This window comes from Cavia porcellus, unplaced genomic scaffold (assembly GCF_034190915.1).
Source record: "Cavia porcellus strain 051 isolate PalLab524CR breed Dunkin Hartley unplaced genomic scaffold, mCavPor4.1 scaffold_49, whole genome shotgun sequence".
Taxonomy (NCBI): domain Eukaryota; kingdom Metazoa; phylum Chordata; class Mammalia; order Rodentia; family Caviidae; genus Cavia; species Cavia porcellus.
This window is the reverse complement of record NW_026947532.1, coordinates 4,369,033-4,387,089: the sequence shown is the minus strand read 5'-3', so window position 1 is coordinate 4,387,089 and position 18,057 is coordinate 4,369,033. Positions and strand designations below refer to the sequence as shown.

The 18,057-nt window shown below is 46.9% G+C and overlaps 1 protein-coding gene across 3 annotated transcripts; it reads left to right on the top strand.

The window, feature by feature from the left end:
• The first annotated feature begins 7,508 nt into the window (after positions 1–7,508).
• On the top strand, positions 7,509–16,653 carry Exosc2 (exosome component 2). 3 transcript variants are annotated; one of them, XR_010045982.1, is made up of 10 exons: positions 7,509–7,689; positions 8,739–8,840; positions 11,592–11,637; positions 11,975–12,064; positions 12,568–12,633; positions 13,010–13,078; positions 13,945–14,121; positions 15,182–15,310; positions 15,764–16,019; positions 16,427–16,653. XR_010045982.1 is itself a non-coding variant. In XM_003470937.5 (9 exons), exons 1-9 carry the CDS (start codon positions 7,568–7,570, stop codon positions 15,842–15,844), a joined length of 882 nt encoding a protein of 293 aa, XP_003470985.4. In that variant the 5' UTR covers positions 7,509–7,567; the 3' UTR covers positions 15,845–16,653. The 3 variants fall into 3 exon arrangements, 1 of the variants encoding a protein (XP_003470985.4); XM_003470937.5 differs by having other exon boundaries at positions 15,764–16,653; XR_010045983.1 differs by lacking the exons at positions 15,764–16,019; positions 16,427–16,653 and having other exon boundaries at positions 12,568–12,829.
• Positions 16,654–18,057: the final 1,404 nt, after the last annotated feature.

Sequence of the window (18,057 nt, the reverse complement as noted above, 5' to 3'; positions counted from 1 at the left end):
CCAGGGATCGAACTCACTTTGCCAGGCAGGCGCTTATGCCGCTGAGCTAAATCCCCAGTCCCTAAAATATTTTTTTTTAAAATGATGCAAGATCTAACAATGTGTTGCATCAAGAAACACATTTAACTCAAATGAAAGTTCAAAGACTGAACATCAGTGGATGAAAAACAATACTACGTGCAATAGAAACCCAGAAAACAGCAAGGGTAGCTATGCTATTTGCAGACTAAAGTGGGCTTCAAGCCAAGACTGATTAAAAGAGACAAAGAAGGTCACTAGATACTTGGAAAGGGAACATTCCAAGAAGAAGAAATAACAGTCACAAACATATATGCACCAAGTACTGCCCACCTAACTATATAACACAATATTAATGGACATGAAAAATCAAATTAGCACTAATACAATTGTAATCAGGGACCTCAAAACCCCACTGCCAAAAATATATCAACCACACACAAAAATCAACAAGGAGATATCATAACCGAACCAAATTTTGAACCAATGAGCTCAGTAATGTTTACTGAGTGTTCCATCCCACAACATCAGAATGCACATTTTTAGTAATTGTAAGTGAAACAGTCTCCAAAAAAGACCACATTCTATCTCATAGAACAAGCTTAAGTAAGTGTGAGAGAGTGGAAATGACCGTGTGTACTGTCAGACCACAGGGCAATGAAATTGGAAACCAATGGCCAAAGAAACTGCGAGAACTTCATAAACGCATGGAAATCAATAACAACCAGTGGCTCGTAGATGAAATTAAGAAATTAGACAGTTTCAACAATTAAATGATAACACTGATACAACATTCCAGAACTTACAGGATGCAATGAAAGCAGTCCGGTGAGGGAAATTTATAGTGGTGAATTTCCACGTCCAAAAAAACAATCAAATAAGCAACCTAATGTTGAACCTGAAGCTTCTAGAAAAAGATTAAATCAAGCCCAAAGCTCATACAGGGGAGAAATTATAAAGATCAGAGCGGAAATTAATGCAATGGAGAGTAAGAGAATAGTGTAAGGAATCAAGGAATCAGAGTTGGTTCTTCAAGATTGAATAAAATTGACAAACTCTTAGCCAATTTTATCAAAAGAAGGAAAGAAAAGACTCAAATCCATGCAATTAGTAATGAAAGCATTGAAATCACAGTGGATCCTGCAGAAATGCAAAAGACCATCAATACTTGCTTGGAGAATTTGTGTCTTGTAAGATGGAAAACACAGAAGAAATGAGCAGATTCCTGGATACATGTGAATTACCAAAGCTCAATCAAGGAGACATAAAAATCCTAACAAACCAATGTTGGCCAATAAAATTGAAGGTATAGTTTAAAATCTACCAATAAAGAAAAGCCCAGAATTCACTGCTGATTTTTTTTTCTTTTTGAGACAGGATCTCTCTGCAATTCAGGCTGGCCTTGACCTCACTTTGTACCCAGGCTGGTCTCGAACTCACAGTGATCCTCCTGCCTCAGCCTCCCGAGTGCTGGGATTACAGGCATGAGCCACTAGGCCTAGCACACATTGCTGAATTCTACAAGAAGTTTAGGGACAATCTAATCTACTACTTCTCAAACTCTTTTATGAAATTGAAAGCAAGCAGTATTCCCAGATTCATTCCTGGAAGCAAGCATTACCGTGCTACCAAAAGCAGAGAAGAATCCAACCAGAAAAAGAGAATTACGGCCCAGTCTCCCTTGTTAACATAGGAAAAAAAAAAAAAAAACCCTCAGTAAGATACTGACACGCAGAATGCAGCAGATCATCAAGAAGATTGTACACATGACCAGGTAGGATCATCCCAGGGATTCAGGGACGGTTCAACATAGGCAAATCAATAAATGTAATACGTCATGTTAATAGAGCCAAGGACAAAAACCATATATAATTGTCTCAATAGAAGCAGGAAAAACATTTGATTAAGTCCAACAGACATTCGTGATAAACCCAAAAGAAAACTGGCATAGATGGTCTTTACCTCAATCTGAAAAAGGCCATCTATGACCAACTAACAGCCAATAGCACACTGAATGGACAAAAACTGAACAATTTCACACCAAAATTACAAAGAATGTCCACTGTAAGGGACTGCTGGGATTTAAACCTTTTCTTATTCAGTATAGTTCTAAAACTGTTAGCCAAAGCAATTAGACAAGAGAATGAAATAAAAGAAATAAGGACAGGAAAGGGAGAAGTTAAATTATCATTATTTGTGGATGTCATGATATTGTACATAGACGACCCCAAAAACTCCACCAAAAGACTTTTAGATTTAATAACAAATTTCAGGAGCATAGCTGGATACAAAATCACTACTCTAAAGTCAATAGCCTTCCTGTACACAAACAACAAACTCACTGAGAGAAAAATTAGGGAAACCACACCCTTCACAATAGCATCCAATCTAATTAAGGAAGTAAAAGACCTTTACACTAAAAACTTCGGTACTCTAAAAAAGGAAACTGAAGCAGATATCAGAACGTGGAAAGATATACCTTATTCTTGGGTAGGAAGAACCAATACAGTCGAAATGGCCATATGTCCAAAGTTGTTATACAGATTTAGTGCAACCTTGATCAAAATACCAATAGCAAAGCTCACAGAATTAGTTAAAACAATCCTAAAATTCATTTGGAACTGGAGGAAACCTAGATAGAATAGCAAAGTAATTCTGGGCAACAAAAGTAAGGAACAAGCATCACAATCCTAGACTTGAGATGATACTACTGGCCAAAAAGCAGACCTGAGGGTCCACAGAACAGATTAGAAGGTATGGATACAGCTCCAGACACGTTCAGCCACCTTATCTTTAACAAATGAGCCAAAACCTCCAACGGAAGGCAGACAACTTTGTTAATAAATGGTGCTGGGAAAACTGGCTCTCCACGTGCTGACAGTTAAAACTAAACCCTGGTCTGTCACATGTACTATATACTAAAATCTAAACACATCAAAGGTCTAAATGTTTGTATAGAAACACTAAATCTGCTGGGAGAGAGAATAGGTAGAACTCTTGAAGATATTGGTATAGTCAAAGTATTTATGAACAAAACCTTGATTGCACAGGAAATATCACGAAGAATCAATAACTGGATCTCATCTTATTAAAAAGCTTTTGCACAGCAAAAGAAACCATCACAGGTAAAGAGACAACTCATGGAGTAGGAAAATTTTTTTTTAGCTGTTCCTCAGGAAAAAAATCTAGAATATGTGAATGACTAAAAAATTATCACATCCCTCAAAATTTAAAGACTCAGTCCAAAAATGGGCATCTGAAATGAATAGACACTTCTCCGATAAAGACTTAGAAATGGCAAATAAACATATGAAAAATGTCTGACATCCCTGGTCATTTGAGAGATGCAAATTAAAACAACACCAGGAGTCCGTCTCCCTCCAGAGGAAGGGCAATTGTCAAGAAATCAATCGATTACAAATGCTGGTGGGGCTGTGGGGGAAAAGGACCCCTTCTTCTCCACTCGGTGGGAGTGTGGACGCTGGAAACCACTGTGGAAATCAGTGTGGCGATTTCTCAAAAAACTCAAGCTAGCGTTTCCATTTGACCCGGAGAGTCCTCTTCTTGGTATCTTCCCCAAAGGAAAGCATCATACCTCAGCAATGAATGCACACCCATGTTTATAGCAGCACAGTCTGTAGTAGCTAAACCTTGCAAACAGCCCCAAAGCCCAACTGGCGAATGGATAAAGAAGACATTTTTTTTAATACAATGGAGTACTGCTTTTCCATAAAGAAAGATAAATTTGAAAAGTTTCTAACTAAACAGATCATGCTGTTTCTCTGGTGTGAGAAACCGGAAGTATAAATAAAGACCAAAAGAACAAGACATCATAATAGGTAGTGCTGATTTAATATCCTCTTGTTTTGAAGTCCCATCAAGCTTTTGTTCTTCTGTCTCCATCGGTTTTAACGTGTTGTATCTTATTGAATTTTATTATATGTGATAATATAAACAAAAACTTTTATAGACAAGGAGATTATACAGAAACCATTGTTCATTTTGTGTTAGTTGATTCTAAATACCCTGTAATACTGTCATTCTCTTGAACGATTTTACATTGTCTTGATACGTTTGATGCTACAGTATATGAAGTTACACCCAAAGATTTTAAGGGAAGAGACACAATGGTAACTACTATTATGTCAAGATTAACTTGTGGTGAAACACTATTTTGCTTAAATGGCTATTTTTGACCTGCGCTGTTTTGTTGTTATGCCCCCCCCTTTTTTTTTTATCTCAATCTCCTTTTTATTATCTACTTTTTCATTTTTATCCTTTTAATTAAGGGAAAAATAAATAAAAAATAGCAGGATATATTATAGTAACCCACTTTGATTTCCTATTAACTTGATTTGAAACTCTGTATTGCTCTCACCATCTTGTTTTGACTGATTTTCCTGTATTCTGTTATGCTTGATAGTACCAAGTTTGAAAGTATAGGCAACACTATGAAGACAATAAGATTCATTGTGTTGCCCATTCTGGTTGACTATTATCTTCTTTTGAAGTCCTCTGATGTCTCCAATGTTTTGGTTTTATTGGTCTTATTCTTTACTGTTTTGTTCAATTTTATTATAACTGATGATTTAGGTAATTCTTTTTAAGATAGCAAGAGGCAGTATGGTAACCATTGTTGATTACCTTGTATTTTGTTTTTACATTATGTATTATGTCCATCCTTTTGATTTGACTGACTCTGTCCTGGTATGTCACATTTTTACTTTCTTCAAAAAAAAAAAAGTAATAAGAACTGTGGGAGTAATAAAACCCAAAATGTGTAATTGTCATTGTACAAAAGAAAGGAAAAGAAAGTTCTCTAAAAGATATAACTGCATATATATTTAAGTGTATAAGATGGATAACCATATTACTGAGTTTTGTTGGATCAGTGAACAAAACTGTTTGCAGTCTCACTGTTTGAAAGTCCCCTCTATATGCTTTAATTTTGTAACTTCAACAATTATTTCTAAGATGACAATATGTAATTAACTAGTGATTTCCTACTGTTTATTTTTTCTGAAAGTCTGTATAACTTGTACCCTTTTTCTGTTTTTTTTTTCTTTTTTCTCCTTAAATAAAATTTAAAAAAAAAATAAAGACCAAAAGGTGGAACAGACATCGGGAAATAGCATGAGAAGGCGAAGGAGAAGGGAAGGAAAGAAGGGTTTAGCAAAAATTTTAGGATTGCACTAAATCTGCATAACAGTTTTGGGCATATGGCCATTTTCATTATATTGGCTCTTCTTACCCCTACCCCCAAAAAAAGAGAAAAGAAAGAACAAAATAGAAACAAAGCTTTTGTTAAAAAGGAGGGGAAGAGGGGCTGAAGGGAGGGGGCAGAATGGGAAAAAAAGAAGGAAGATATGTCATGTACAGGAATAAATTCCTTATGATAAATGTGATTAATGCGTATATTAAAATGTACCAATAAGCCGGGCATGGTGGTTCACATCTGTAATCCCAGCATTCAGGAGGCTGAGGCAGGAGGATTGTTCCAAGTTGGAGAGCACCAGCCTGGGCTACAAACTTAGATCAAGAGATAAGACCAGCCTGAACTGCACAGTGAGACCCTGACTCAAAAAAAAAGTATCAGTAAAATTTAAGAAACACAAGGAAAAAAAGTAATAAAACAGGATTAAGTGGCAGGAAAAGGATGGGACAGTTATTCTAGATGAGGTCCAGGGGGCCGCTCTGGGAAGAGGCTATTTGAACAAGATGTGAGCAGGAGAAGGCACTGGCCACACAAAGTCCTGGAGAGGAGACTGCAGACAGGAAGAGCCCAAAGCAAGGCCGAGGGGAGTGCGGTGCGGGAAACACCAAAGGGCGGCGGGGGGGGGGGGGGGGGGTTTGGCTGCTGCCGCTGAGTTATAACAGCAGGTGAGGCTGAGACAGGCAGGGGCCGTGATGAGGAGTGTGGATTTATTCTTAGCGTAAGGAGAGGTGCCAGAAGCGTTTTAGGCACAGATCTGATTTCATTTGATCTGTTTCAGAGAGCTCCTCTGGCCTCTCTGCTCTATGGAATTTGGATGGGATGTGTAACGGGCTGGGGCGACGTGCCAGACGTTATTATAGTTGCCCCAGTGATAAATAACATTGATCGGGCTGAAGTGGTGGCTGGTGGAAAGAACTGGCCAGGCATTGCTATCACACAGTGAGTTAGGCCACGAATCGCAGCTCCAAGATTCAACCTCTGCAGCAAAGCCTGCTCCTGGGTTCAGAAATCCATGCGTGCCAGTCCCCTGGAACAGACAGCTGCTTCCTGTGCCCACTCCTGTCCATGGGCTGGGTCTTGGGTCCCAGCCCCAGCGTGGGTCTGTTTTGAGGGCTCTGTGGCCCTTAGTGCTCACCATCAGGAGCCCCCAGCCCCACGTCCTGAATGGGCCCACTGTGCTGAATAAATAACAAGATGCTTGTAAAGCACCTAGCAAGGACCAGTAAAGTACGCGGCAGTGTTTGGTGAGCAGCACAGGCTCCGGGGCAAAGCTGATGCAGGCGGAAGCAGCCTCCATGTGCTTATGTGAATGCTGGTCCTTTGGGCACCTCGATTTCCTCCTGTATAAACACCTCAGCATTATTAAGACCCTCACGTGGGTCAAGGACACTCCTGAGGCCTGGCTTCTTAGCTGCCTGCCTACACCATGCTAGCTCAAAGGACACGGTCGCCCTCTTGTGACCACAGCCCGACTCAGCAGACGGGCGATTCCCTCACTCTCTGGGCTCCAGGTAGGGAGGAGGCGAGGTCGGGCGCTCTCTTACTCCGGGACCCTTTCCTTGGACACTAGCGTTTCTGTCACCAACTGCCTGGCAGGGCTGGCTTTCTTGGCAGTGCAGACGCGAGACTTGCTTAGGTGAAGGAAAGGCTGTCATTCTGGAGATCTGTAAAACGATGGCCTGATGGTCTTCAGGAGGCTCCGGACTTGATGTACCTGATGACACAGCCGTAGCAGGTGTGGCCAATGCACGTTAGTTTACTTACTCCTCTTTATAGAGTCCCTGGGACCAGAGAAATAGGTTCTCCAATTCTCCGGGGTTGAAATTTGTTGTTGTAAACCACGCAGGAAAGAGAAAGACATCGGGAGCACTATGTGGAAAGTGGAGCTTGATGGCTAAATGCAGACTCCTGGGGCCACCACTAGGAACGGTACGCAGAGGACTCTTCTTTGGGATCATTCAGTGTTATCTGGAGATCCCCCACTTCCATCCTCCTGAGCGCTTTTACACAAAATAATCAGATCACAGAGACTTAGAGTTGTACGGAAATTCAGAGCTTCCAGTACGAGGCAGTTTGGGTAAAAAGCCAAATACGTTGCAACTTGAGATTCTCTTATGCCACAATAATGATGCTGTGTATTCCACAAGTGCTCCTTGCCCATAATAAATATGGCAATTCAGCTCCTTTCCCTCTAGGTAAACGTCGTGGTTGCCAATAGTCAACGTGGTCGCCATTCTGTGAGTTCCCATTGGTGGCTGCTCCGAAGTCCTGCCTCCTTTTAGCGTCCGTGGGCGGGGCGGGCGAGCTGCGCCTGCGCGAGCTATTGGCGCCAAGATGGCGATGGAGATGAGACTTCCTGTGGCTCGTAAACCGCTCAGTGAAGCCCTGGGCCGCGATACTAAGAAACACCTGGTGGTGCCGGGGGACACGATCACTACAGACACGGGCTTCATGCGGTACGTGGGAATTTGGGGGGCCCGAGGCCTCAAGGAGCGACTGGGGGCTCTGCATGTGGGGAAACCCCGGCCTCTGGTCCCCTTGCGCGTTGAGTCCCCGCGGGACCTGGCGCATCTCCTGAGCATCCCACTCGCCGGGTGCCTGGTGGGCCCTGTGTCTTGCGGATTCGTCTTGGCCCCGAACCCTCCTAATTTTTGCCGGCTTTATTTTGTATACTGTGCCGTAAGACTAAATTTGGGGGCGGAGTACAGGGGCTCACTAGGTCGTCCCGGTTGGCCTTGAACTCTTATATAGACCAGGCTGGACTCGAACTGGGGCCACCACTCCTGGTTCTGAAGTCCAGCTCTTTGAGCTTTGCTCGCAGGGCTAGCACGGGGGAGGGGCCCTCACGGTTTTCGGCCGTCCGATGGGACAGAGGCGTCCTTGTTTTGGTCTTAGCAAGAACCTCCCTCATTGTCGGAGCCTGAGGCTCAGTTTTAGGAGCAGTAATTGTTTGGCCTTAGAGCAAACACACACGGTGCTACAGGCACCCCCACTGTACCCAATTTTGTGTCTCAGGCTGGAAGGGAGGAAGGGTGCATTAGTTAAGAGGGCAGTCTTTGGGGCCAGGCAGCTGAGTATGGGCCTGTTGCTTTGCCATATTTCTAGATTCTACCCCTCCATGCTCAGTTCCCCACCGGTAAGACTGGTAATAACAGTAACTATCTGGTAGGGTAGAGAGGGTTAAAAAGAAAAACGTTAGAAAAGCAAAACCCATGAGTATGTCACCGTGTGAACTTTTCTGGCAGTGGTTCATCGCCTTCCCATAAACATAAAAAGAAGAGTACAGCATTTATAGCATTGCCAGTGAAGCTTAAGGTTGTTGGATGCTAAGAAATCTTAGGATTCATTTGTCAGCTGAGCATAGTAGTGCACACTTAAAATCTGAGCTCTCTAGGAGGCTGAGGCAAGAGGATCCCAAGTTCAGGCTCAGCCAGGGCAACTTAGCAACCGACTTAGCAAGACTCGATCTGAAAATAAAAAGGGCTACATCCTTGTCTTGCTGCAGGGGCCATGGGACGTACATGGGGGAAGAGAAGCTCATTGCATCTGTGGCTGGCTCAGTGGAGAGAGTAAACAAGCTGATCTGTGTGAAAGCCTTGAAAACCAGGTGAGAGCGGAAGGCGTGTATTCTCTGGGTCTAGCTAGGTTTTTTTTCTGCCTCTCCTTACCCTATACACCCTGCCCACTTGCCCTGACCTGCTCTAGATCTGGGGTTGGGAACTTGATCCTGGGAAGGGTGGGAGAAATCAGTGCCAGCTTCAGAGTTTCCTTGTGTCGTTTGCGTGCTCTGAGACTTGGTTGCCACCTCCACAGTGTGAGGATAACAGCACGACCTGCCTTGCAGGGTATCTGTTAGAATTCAGCCAGGTGGTACTTGTGAGGTATTTAACCAAGGATACGGAAGTTACATAGTTCCCGGAATGGAACGCATGCTTGGGACAGAGTGGCTGAGGGAAGCGCGGGGATGACGGTCGCCTGCCTGGTAGCCAAGGTAGCCTGGTAGTCTGCCCATGGTGAGCATGAGCAGCTCCTCTTTGAGTGATCTGGGGTCACTGGAAGGAATGGAGCACAGAAGGGCCATGATCTGACTTGAGTTTTTTTGTTTTTGAGACAGGGGCTTGTTATGTTGCCTAGGCTGATCTGGAACTCATGGGTCCAAGTGATTCCTCCTGCCTCAGCCTCCCGAGTAGCTGGAACTGTAAGCACATGTGCCTAGCTTGACTCAGGTTTTAATTCATTCTGGCTGCTGTGGGGAGTAGGAAGGAACAGGCAGCCATATTCACCATCTGGAGTAATGGCACCTTGAATAAGTCTTTTTGTTTTTAATCATGAAAGGGTATTGGATTTTGTATCCTTTGGATTTTTGTGTATTTTTTGAGGTAGGGTTTTGCTGTATTGTTCAGGCTGGCCTTGAACTCATATGTAGCTGAGGCTGGCCTCAAACTCTTGGTGATCCTCCTGCCTCAGTCTCCTGAATGGCTGGGATCATACGCATGCACCACCATGCCCATCTGAGATTTTCTATAAACAGGACCGTGTGTCCTCTCCTCCATGAGAAGAGATGGTTTTACTTCTTCCTTTCTGTTTTGGATGCCTTTTGTTTCCTGTGTATGTTTTCAGGGGAGAGCCCACAGGATTTGCTGCTAGACATGGCCCAGAGCCTGAGACAGGAATCAAGGGTGACTCCCCAAGGTTGTTGATCTGAGTACCCTGGGGGAAAGAGTCATCACTTCCTGAGCTGGGGATGACATAGGGGCTGCTGGAAAGCGGTTTTTTTTTTTTTTTTTTTTTTTTTTAAGAGAAAAAAAAAGCAGTAAAAGGGTACAAGTAGTACAGAAGTTCAAGAAAAGCAATAAACAGTAAGAAATCACTAGTTAATAGATTACATATTGTCATCTTAGAAACAGTTGTCCAAATTACAAAATTAAAGCATACAAAGTGGACATTCATACAGTGAGATTGCAGACAGTTCTGTTCAATGATCCAACAAAAACTCAGTAATATGGTTTTCTATCCTACACAATTAAATATACATGCAGTTATATCCTTTAGGCCACTTTCTTGTCCTCTCTTTTTTACAATAACAATTACACTTCTTGGGTTTTATTACTCCCATAGTTCTTACTACTTTTTTTTGAAGATAATAAAACCAAATGTGACAAAACAAAACAGAATCAGAACAGAAGGATGGACATAGTATATGATGCAAAAATAGAATACCAGTTGATCAAAAATGATTACCATTATGCCTTTTGCTAGCTTGAAAAGAGTTGCCCATACGGAAAGCTTTGTTTTGGGCTTGCATTTGAAAAAGCCCCCAAGGCATCTAAGTGGCTGAATTGGGAACTATTACAGGGTGCACAAGAGCCAAAAAGAAAGAATAAGAAATCGGGAGCCAGGCAGTGAGCAGCGGGTCCCTTTGCAGAGTGGCTTAGTGTCCTGTTCAACCTCTCTTCTGGCCTGGCTAGCGCGGAACCCATCCATATTCCACAAGTGCTGTCAGAGTTTACAGGAAAAGGATTTGATACAGGACACATCCTTTATAACACTGTAATATTCACCCAGAGAATCACATGCAAAAGAGTGCAGGAGGTCTGTCCACATACCAGAGACCCAGAGAATCCAGCTGAGGGCTTGGGTCCCAGGGCAATGTCCTGCACAAGTCTGGCTGAAGACCTAGAGCCCATGGCAATGTCCTCCACAAGTCCAGCTGGAGGCCTAGAGCCCACAACAATGTGTCAGGCAAGTCTGTATCAAGGATCTGCCCTGGGAAGGCCCAAAGGCCAGTGGCAGAAGCTTAAAAGTCTGCACCAGCGGGGTGAAGGAGCTGTGCCAGCAGCTGAGGGGTCTGCACTGGAGCCAGGAAGGTGATGCTCAAAGTACAGACCAGAGCTCCTCCAATGATGAGAACAGCTGAGTTCATATCAGGATGCCAGCCCGAGGAGCTTCTCCAGGAGAATCAGCAGCACCACTCGCCTCTCCAGGTCTCCTTTTAGGCTGTTGGAAACGATCCTTAGGTGGGCCTTCCACACCCAGCACCACACGGACTCAGCTCAGCTGTGGGCTCCGAGGTGACCGCCAGCTGTGCATCCATCCCAGCAAGGAAACGCCCAGGCTTTCTCCTGCCATGAATTCCACGGAATAAGCTCCTTTGACCAGGGCAACTACTTGCCACATTGATTGGTGTAGGCTAGTTAAGGGAGACTGTGCGGGCCACGCCAAGTCCAAGCAACATAGTTGTGAGTTTGCTAGGCATGGAGCTTACTCGATCTCTCATCCTGTTTAACCGAAATCTCCAAGGGCGCTCTGTCTGTGAAAGGCCTGTCCACTGAGGCTGACCTTCCGTTTTCTCTTCCAGGTACAATGGTGAAGTAGGAGACATTGTAGTGGGGAGAATCACAGAGGTAAAGTTGGTGTCAGATCAGTTTGTGTAAAGTAAAGGCTGCCTGGTGACTTGGGGCCTGGGGCGGGTGGTCTGCATGTAGTTATTGTAAAAAGGCATTCATGACATGGAGCTGTGGTATGAGTGCCAGCTCGTTATATTTGGGGTTACTGATCATCCCCCTCTTTTTTTTTTTCCCCTGAAGACTGGGTCTCATGTATCCTAGACTGGTCTCAAACTCATGGTGATCCTCCTGCCTCAGCCTCCCCCAGTGCTGGGATAATGCGCGTGTGCCACCACAACTGGTTGTTGGTGTCTTGTGACATGAGCGCTTCTAGGGTGCAGCTTTTCGTTTGCAGGTTCAGCAGAAGCGGTGGAAGGTGGATACCAACTCCAGGCTGGATTCAGTCTTGCTCCTCTCATCCATGAACCTCCCAGGAGGAGAGCTGGTAAGGGTCCTACTGGCCTGCAAGAACAGTTGGCGCCCTTGCGGCACCGGAGAACTCTGCCCGCTGGTGAGCCTATGCCTAACTTGGTGGTGGAGGCTGCTGCCTGCATGTTCCACTGGCCCGGGTCTCAACGCAGCCCCTGGTGTGTGCTAAGATTGGGAGCAGCCGTGAACGGAGTCTCGGCACAGCTGGGGAGAGGCCTACTCAGATGTTACTGCTGCTGAGTCTCCTTTTCTGGGTGTGTCAGCTCTGCACAGTGGGTGTCCCTTGAAAAGGGACAAGAGGTGGCTGAGGGATGGAGGGAATTGGAGAGGAAGCAGGGAGAGGGCTCTTCCAGGTGGCAGACGTGGTGCCTGCCTTTTCCCTCCGGGACCTCGGGTCACCTCCTCTCAGCACAGTGCTCAGGGTCTGCATGTCATGGTTGGCTCACGGATCTGAAGAAGTGGAGGAGAGGGAGTGGGGAAGCCTGGGGCCTCGGCCTGAGCACATGGTTTCTGTCTCAGAGGAGAAGATCCGCAGAGGACGAGCTGGCCATGCGTGGCTTCCTGCAAGAAGGGGACCTCATCAGCGTATCCTCTTGCTGGTCCGAGTCACGTACTTTCCCGGGGCCTACACGTGTCTGCGACAGAAGACCTGAGTCCTGGTCCTGTGACCCGGGCACTGCTGTAGACATTTCCTTCCCTGGGTCACAGCTTCCGGGAGCCCGTGTGGTAATCCAGACTGATGTGTTCTCAGTGTTAAACTTTATCCCAGGAAACAGAAAAGGTATTGCTTATATCAAGGTGTCCATATCGCCCAGGGGGAGAGGCGGGGTCACGTTGATGTCCTCTTAGGCCATGTAAGAGGTAGGGTGGACGGCTGGTGACGGCTGGGGCGGGAGGACAGGGAACAGAGACAGGTAAATGGGTGCCCCGCCTGCCGTTTGCTCCTTTACCGCCCGGCCAGGCGGAGGTCCAGGCAGTGTTCTCCGACGGAGCTGTCTCTCTGCACACGAGGAGCCTGAGATACGGAAAAGTAAGTCGTGCTCTTGCTGTTGCTGTTTGCTGACCAAGGCTTCCAGTCCACTTCCGCCTTCCTGTAGCCCCTGCCATGCCAGCCCGAAGACCCCTGACACCCAAGTGCTGACATCTTTATCCCTTCTGGGGTGGCAGAAATGCCCCTCAGCTGGGGCCATGAGTTCTGTGTCCTCCCGTTCCGTGTAGGGCATGCAGGGGCCAGGCAGGGAGGTTGAGACAGGGCAGGAGTCTCAACCCTTTGTCCCCAGTCAGTGTTCAGCTCAGTAAATTGAGTCTCGTTGTCAGCACAGGCAAGGTTGTTGCCTGAGCCTCTGAGCGCAGTTCTGCTCTGTGTGAGGTACCAGATGGAGGCAGATGGAGGCAGCTCGGTGGTGCGGGTTTCTAGTTTCCTGGCTCTGTAAGAAACCCCTGCCCTTGGGGAGGATCAGCTGCCACCCACGGTGTCGCACTGGGAGTAGATGTACCATACTGAGCCTGCTGACCTGGGGCTGGCAGTCCCCTCCCCAGCAGGACGTGGACCTGGCTCACCCCACTCTTGCCCATATGGGTGTTTGGGGTGAGGGACAAGCTCAGCTTACAGGGCAGGACCCCGAGTCTGGAGCTTCCCTGACCGCTCTCTAGGTTAGCCCACACTGGTGCCTACAAAGGGCAGTGACCAGGGCACCACAGTCACCTTTGAGATGTGCCAACAGCCTGGGGATGCGGAAGTGTTTTCTGCATAAACACACAGGAGCTCAGGTGCACGTGAGGGGATGGTGCTGATAAACAGGAAGCGCGCTGACCTGGTTGCAGCCTGGGTGTGGGCTGTGTGGTCTGGAAGCTGCTGTCACCCTCAAGGCGCACTCACAGTGATGCCCTCTGCAGCTCGGCCAGGGTGTGTTGGTGCAGGTCTCCCCCTCCCTGGTGAAGCGGCAGAAGACCCACTTCCACGACCTGCCCTGTGGTGCCTCCGTGATCCTGGGTAACAATGGCTTCATCTGGATCTACCCGACCCCAGAGCACAAAGATGAGGATGCGGGGGGCTTCATCGCGGATCTGGAGGTGAGGAGGTGCCGCCGCCGAGCGTTGGGGGCAGGTGGGACCGGCTTTCTTCCTTTCTTTCTGGTACTAGGAATAGAACCCATCTTTGCACTGAGCTGGTGCCCGGCCAATTTAAATTTTTTTTTTTTTTTTTTTTTTGTCTTTTTTGAGACAGGGTCTGGCTATGCCATTTGGGCTGGGGTTGAACTCACTTTGTAGCCCAGGCTGATCTCAAGCTTGTAACGATCCTCCTGCCTCAGCCTCCCAAGTGCTGGGATTATAGGTGTGCACCACTATACCTGCCTCCCAATTGCATTTTTTTTTTTTTTTTGTCTTTTTGAGACAAGGTCTCGACGTGTAGTTCAGGCTGGCCTTGAGCTCACTTTGTAGCCTAGGCTGGTCTCGAACTCGAAACAATCCTCCTGCCTCAGCCTCCTCAGTGTTGGGATTACAGGCATGAGCCACCACGCCCGGCCTCCCAATTGAATTTTGAGAAGGGGTCTATCTGAATTGCCCCAGCTGGCCTTTAACTTATGACCCTCTTCCTCAGCTCCTGAGTAGCTGGGGTGACAGGCAGGTACCACCACATGCCGCTTGGAATCTGCCGCTTTTTAAATGCAGCATTGTGTCATTTAACGTTAGGGCCATGTGCGGAGATGTCAGTGTTAAGTAATTTTGTCATTCCTTAGAGAGAGTACTTACGAATTAAGCTACAGCATGGCCAGGTGGCTTAATTGCAGCATTGTCTGTGTGAGTGTCGCTGTGCAGCGTGTGACTATGTGTCACTGCTATAGCCCAGGTGAGCTTAGGTTTCCGTCAGGCAGGGTTATGGTAGCTGGACTGCCTTCTCAGGAAGAGACGGGCATGGGCTGATCCTTTGCTGGCAGAGGTCGTTGTTTGGGATGCCATGCAGGGCGATAGCTGGACAGTCCCCGAGGAAGCTATGCTGTGCTGTCTGCCCATGGTGGCTGTCTGCTTGCGTGGCATCTGAGCGATGATGTCCATGCTACAAGAGGTCTTTCTTGTGGTAACCGGGGGCACTTCTTACTTTGGTGCTGTCCCTTCCTTCCTGTCCCTACAGCCTGTGTCATTGGCCGATCGAGAGGTGATTTCTCGACTCCGGAACTGTGTCGTCTCCTTGGTCACTCAGAGGATGATGCTGTACGACACCAGCATTCTGTACTGCTATGAGGCATCCCTTCCACACCAGGTGCCACCTCCCTTCCTCTTGCTGAGCCGTGGCTTTCTTTAGGTCCCCAGTCATGTGTCCCAAACACTGTTACTGGGTCTCAGTGTCTGGCAGGTCTGTTCCCAGGAACTTGTGGTCTCACTGTCTAGTGTCAGGCTAAGGATGCCGGATATGGCTGGGGTACCAGGGAGACTCTTTTGTGACAGCAGCCTTCTTGACCTCGTCTTCCCTGTCCCAAATTCCAGCCATCTTTCCATGAATATCAGAATAACACCCTTGTTCTTGTGGGCTGCATCCTGGGGAGCCCTGCCGATGCCTCCGGTGGTTCTGGTAGACTGCACCCTGCCAGTTCCACTCCTCTAAGAGAACAGCATCGAAGGTGTCCACTAACCACGCATGGCTTCATGTTAGCTCTGCTGCTCCTTTCTGGCTGGTTTCTTGATGAACACAAACCTTATCTCCCTTCTTTTTCAGATCAAAGATATCCTAAAGCCAGAAGTCATGGAGGAGATTGTGCTGGAAACTCGCCAGAGGCTTTTAGAGCAGGAGGGATGAGGAGAGGCCTCTTCGAGGGGACTGTGTGCCTCACTGGAGTGGGTCTGGGAAGTGGAGGGTCCCCTGCAGCCCAGGCAGGATCCGACGGACTCGTGACTCGCTGTTTGAGGTGGAGCGACTGGCCCCAGCCCCCAGCTCCAGCTGGGCCTGCTTTCTCCCATTGCTGGACCCTGGGGTGAGCAGTGCTCTGGCCCCTGAGGCCTGGCAGGCCCTAGCAGAAAAAGGTGATCTCAGGTCTCATGATGCATGCAAGGTGTCCCAGCCAATGGCTTCCTCTCCTGGAACAATGCAGAGCATCGTTGTCTTCCCTCCACTCCTAACTTTTTTTTTTTTTTTTTGTCTTTTTGAGACAAGAGTCTCACTATGTAGTCCAGGCTGGCCTTGAGCTCACTTTGTAGCCCAGGCTGGCCTCAAACTCATAGCAATCCCGCTGCCTCAGCCTCCTGAGCACTGGGATTACAGGTCTGAGCCACCATGCCAGGCTAAAGACAGATTTAGGGATTTTTTTTTTTTTTTTTTTTTTGGTCTTTTTGAGACAGGGTCTCATATGTGGTTCAGGCTGACCTTGAGCTCACTTTGCAGCCCCTGCTGGTCTCAAACTTGCCAAGATCCTCCTGCCTCAGCCTCCCGAGTGCTGGGATTACAGGCATGTAATCCCTGTGAGGCCCCCCTGGTGGAGAATGTGGCATCCCTGACCTCGAGATGGTCTCCACACCTCCTCCTCCAAGGCGCAGATGTGACACAGAGGAAACAGTTGGTGAAGCTACCCCAGCAGTCACGTGGGAGAATAAAGCTACCCGCAGCCTCTGCCTGGCTGAGTCTCATTCCCCGTACGAGCGCGGTCCTTGGAGTGACAGATGCCAGAGTCCCACCCTGGACTGCCTGCCCCTGCCCTGGCTTCCAGGGCAGTTTGTGAGAAGCTGAGCTGCTCTGGTAATAGGGCCCATTGTACTTTTGGGTGCTCTGATAAATTCGACAAAAGCAAAGTGAGAAAAATGGGAAACAGCTGTTTTTCTTTCCTAATTAAAGCAGTGACACATGGGGTTACAGGTGAATACAAGATACTGAGGTGTTCACTGAGGAGTGCTGGCATTCCTGTACCTTGTATTCCTGCCGACTGTTTAGGAATGGTGCCCTCACTTAGGTTCCAGGAAAGATGTTTTTAAAGGCACTATACATGCAAGTGTTTCTTATTTTGCGTGTCTGGTGAACCTTTTTCTTAATATTTCCAATGTATTAATGTTGGTTTCTGTTCTTGTCCTCTGGGTAATAGCTGGATACAGTCGAAGGAGGACTCAGACACAACTTCCTCCTAGCTGGGGATCTGCTACTCTACTTGGGTCACAGGGCTCACTGTGCAGTTCAGGCTGGCCTTGAAGGCACAGCGATTCTCTGCCTCAGCCTCCTGAGTGCTAGGATTGTAGGGCTGCCACTCCTACACTTTGATCACTGCAGTTGATAGTTTATTTTTAAATACAACTTGGCTTTTTTAAAAAAAATGAAATAGCATGTTTCTTTATAACACTAGCCAATAGCTTATTTCACTTTTGTTTTATCCCACGTGGCACCTATGTTGAGGAATTTGCAGATAGCAGTATTCTCTGTTGTAAGTGGAGGAGGCTGGCTTTCCCATCATTCTTGAGAACATTTCTAGGCTGTATACCTGCTGGGAGAAAGGAATGCGTAAGAGTGGAGCCTGTGCCCCACCCAAGCTCGCTATCCTCTTGGCCTGGCATATTCCAGGCTGCCAGCTTAGGCCCTTTATTCATTCAGGCTGGGCGGTAACTGAGGAAAGGACTCTGAAGGCACCCATAGGTGATTACCTGCTTTCCACGGCCCACTAGAGGGCGCCCTTGTTAAGTAGTTGGGGTAGGTAGTCACCCAGAGCTCTGCTTTATAAAAGTAAGAACAAAATTAGACCAAACTGACTCACTTGTAATAAAAGGATATGAGCTTAAGGAGATACGGGCTACATCCCACCAGCACTGATGGTTATTGTGCTCTGGATTCTAGTTTTAAGTCCAAAATATTCTCCAGTGTTGTGGGATTAAAAACTTATACATCTCAAAAAAAGTACAGCATGGGTTTGGGAGTCACCTGAAACTAGGAGACAACAGAAGTGAAAACGAGCCCAGCAATGAGCCTCCAGAGATTGCATATCAGTCTTCCTGGAGAACCAGTCTAGTTGGTGCCTCATTGCTGCTCAGCCTTTT

Excerpts from the sequence above, each read along its gene's own strand:
- Exosc2 (XM_003470937.5), top strand. The coding sequence starts at position 7,568 with ATGGCGATGGAGATGAGACTTCCTGTGGCTCGTAAACCGCTCAGTGAA. Across the intron at positions 7,690-8,738 it reads ACAGACACGGGCTTCATGCG|GGGCCATGGGACGTACATGG; the intron begins GTACGTGGGAAT and ends GTCTTGCTGCAG. Across the intron at positions 11,638-11,974 it reads TAGTGGGGAGAATCACAGAG|GTTCAGCAGAAGCGGTGGAA; the intron begins GTAAAGTTGGTG and ends TTTCGTTTGCAG.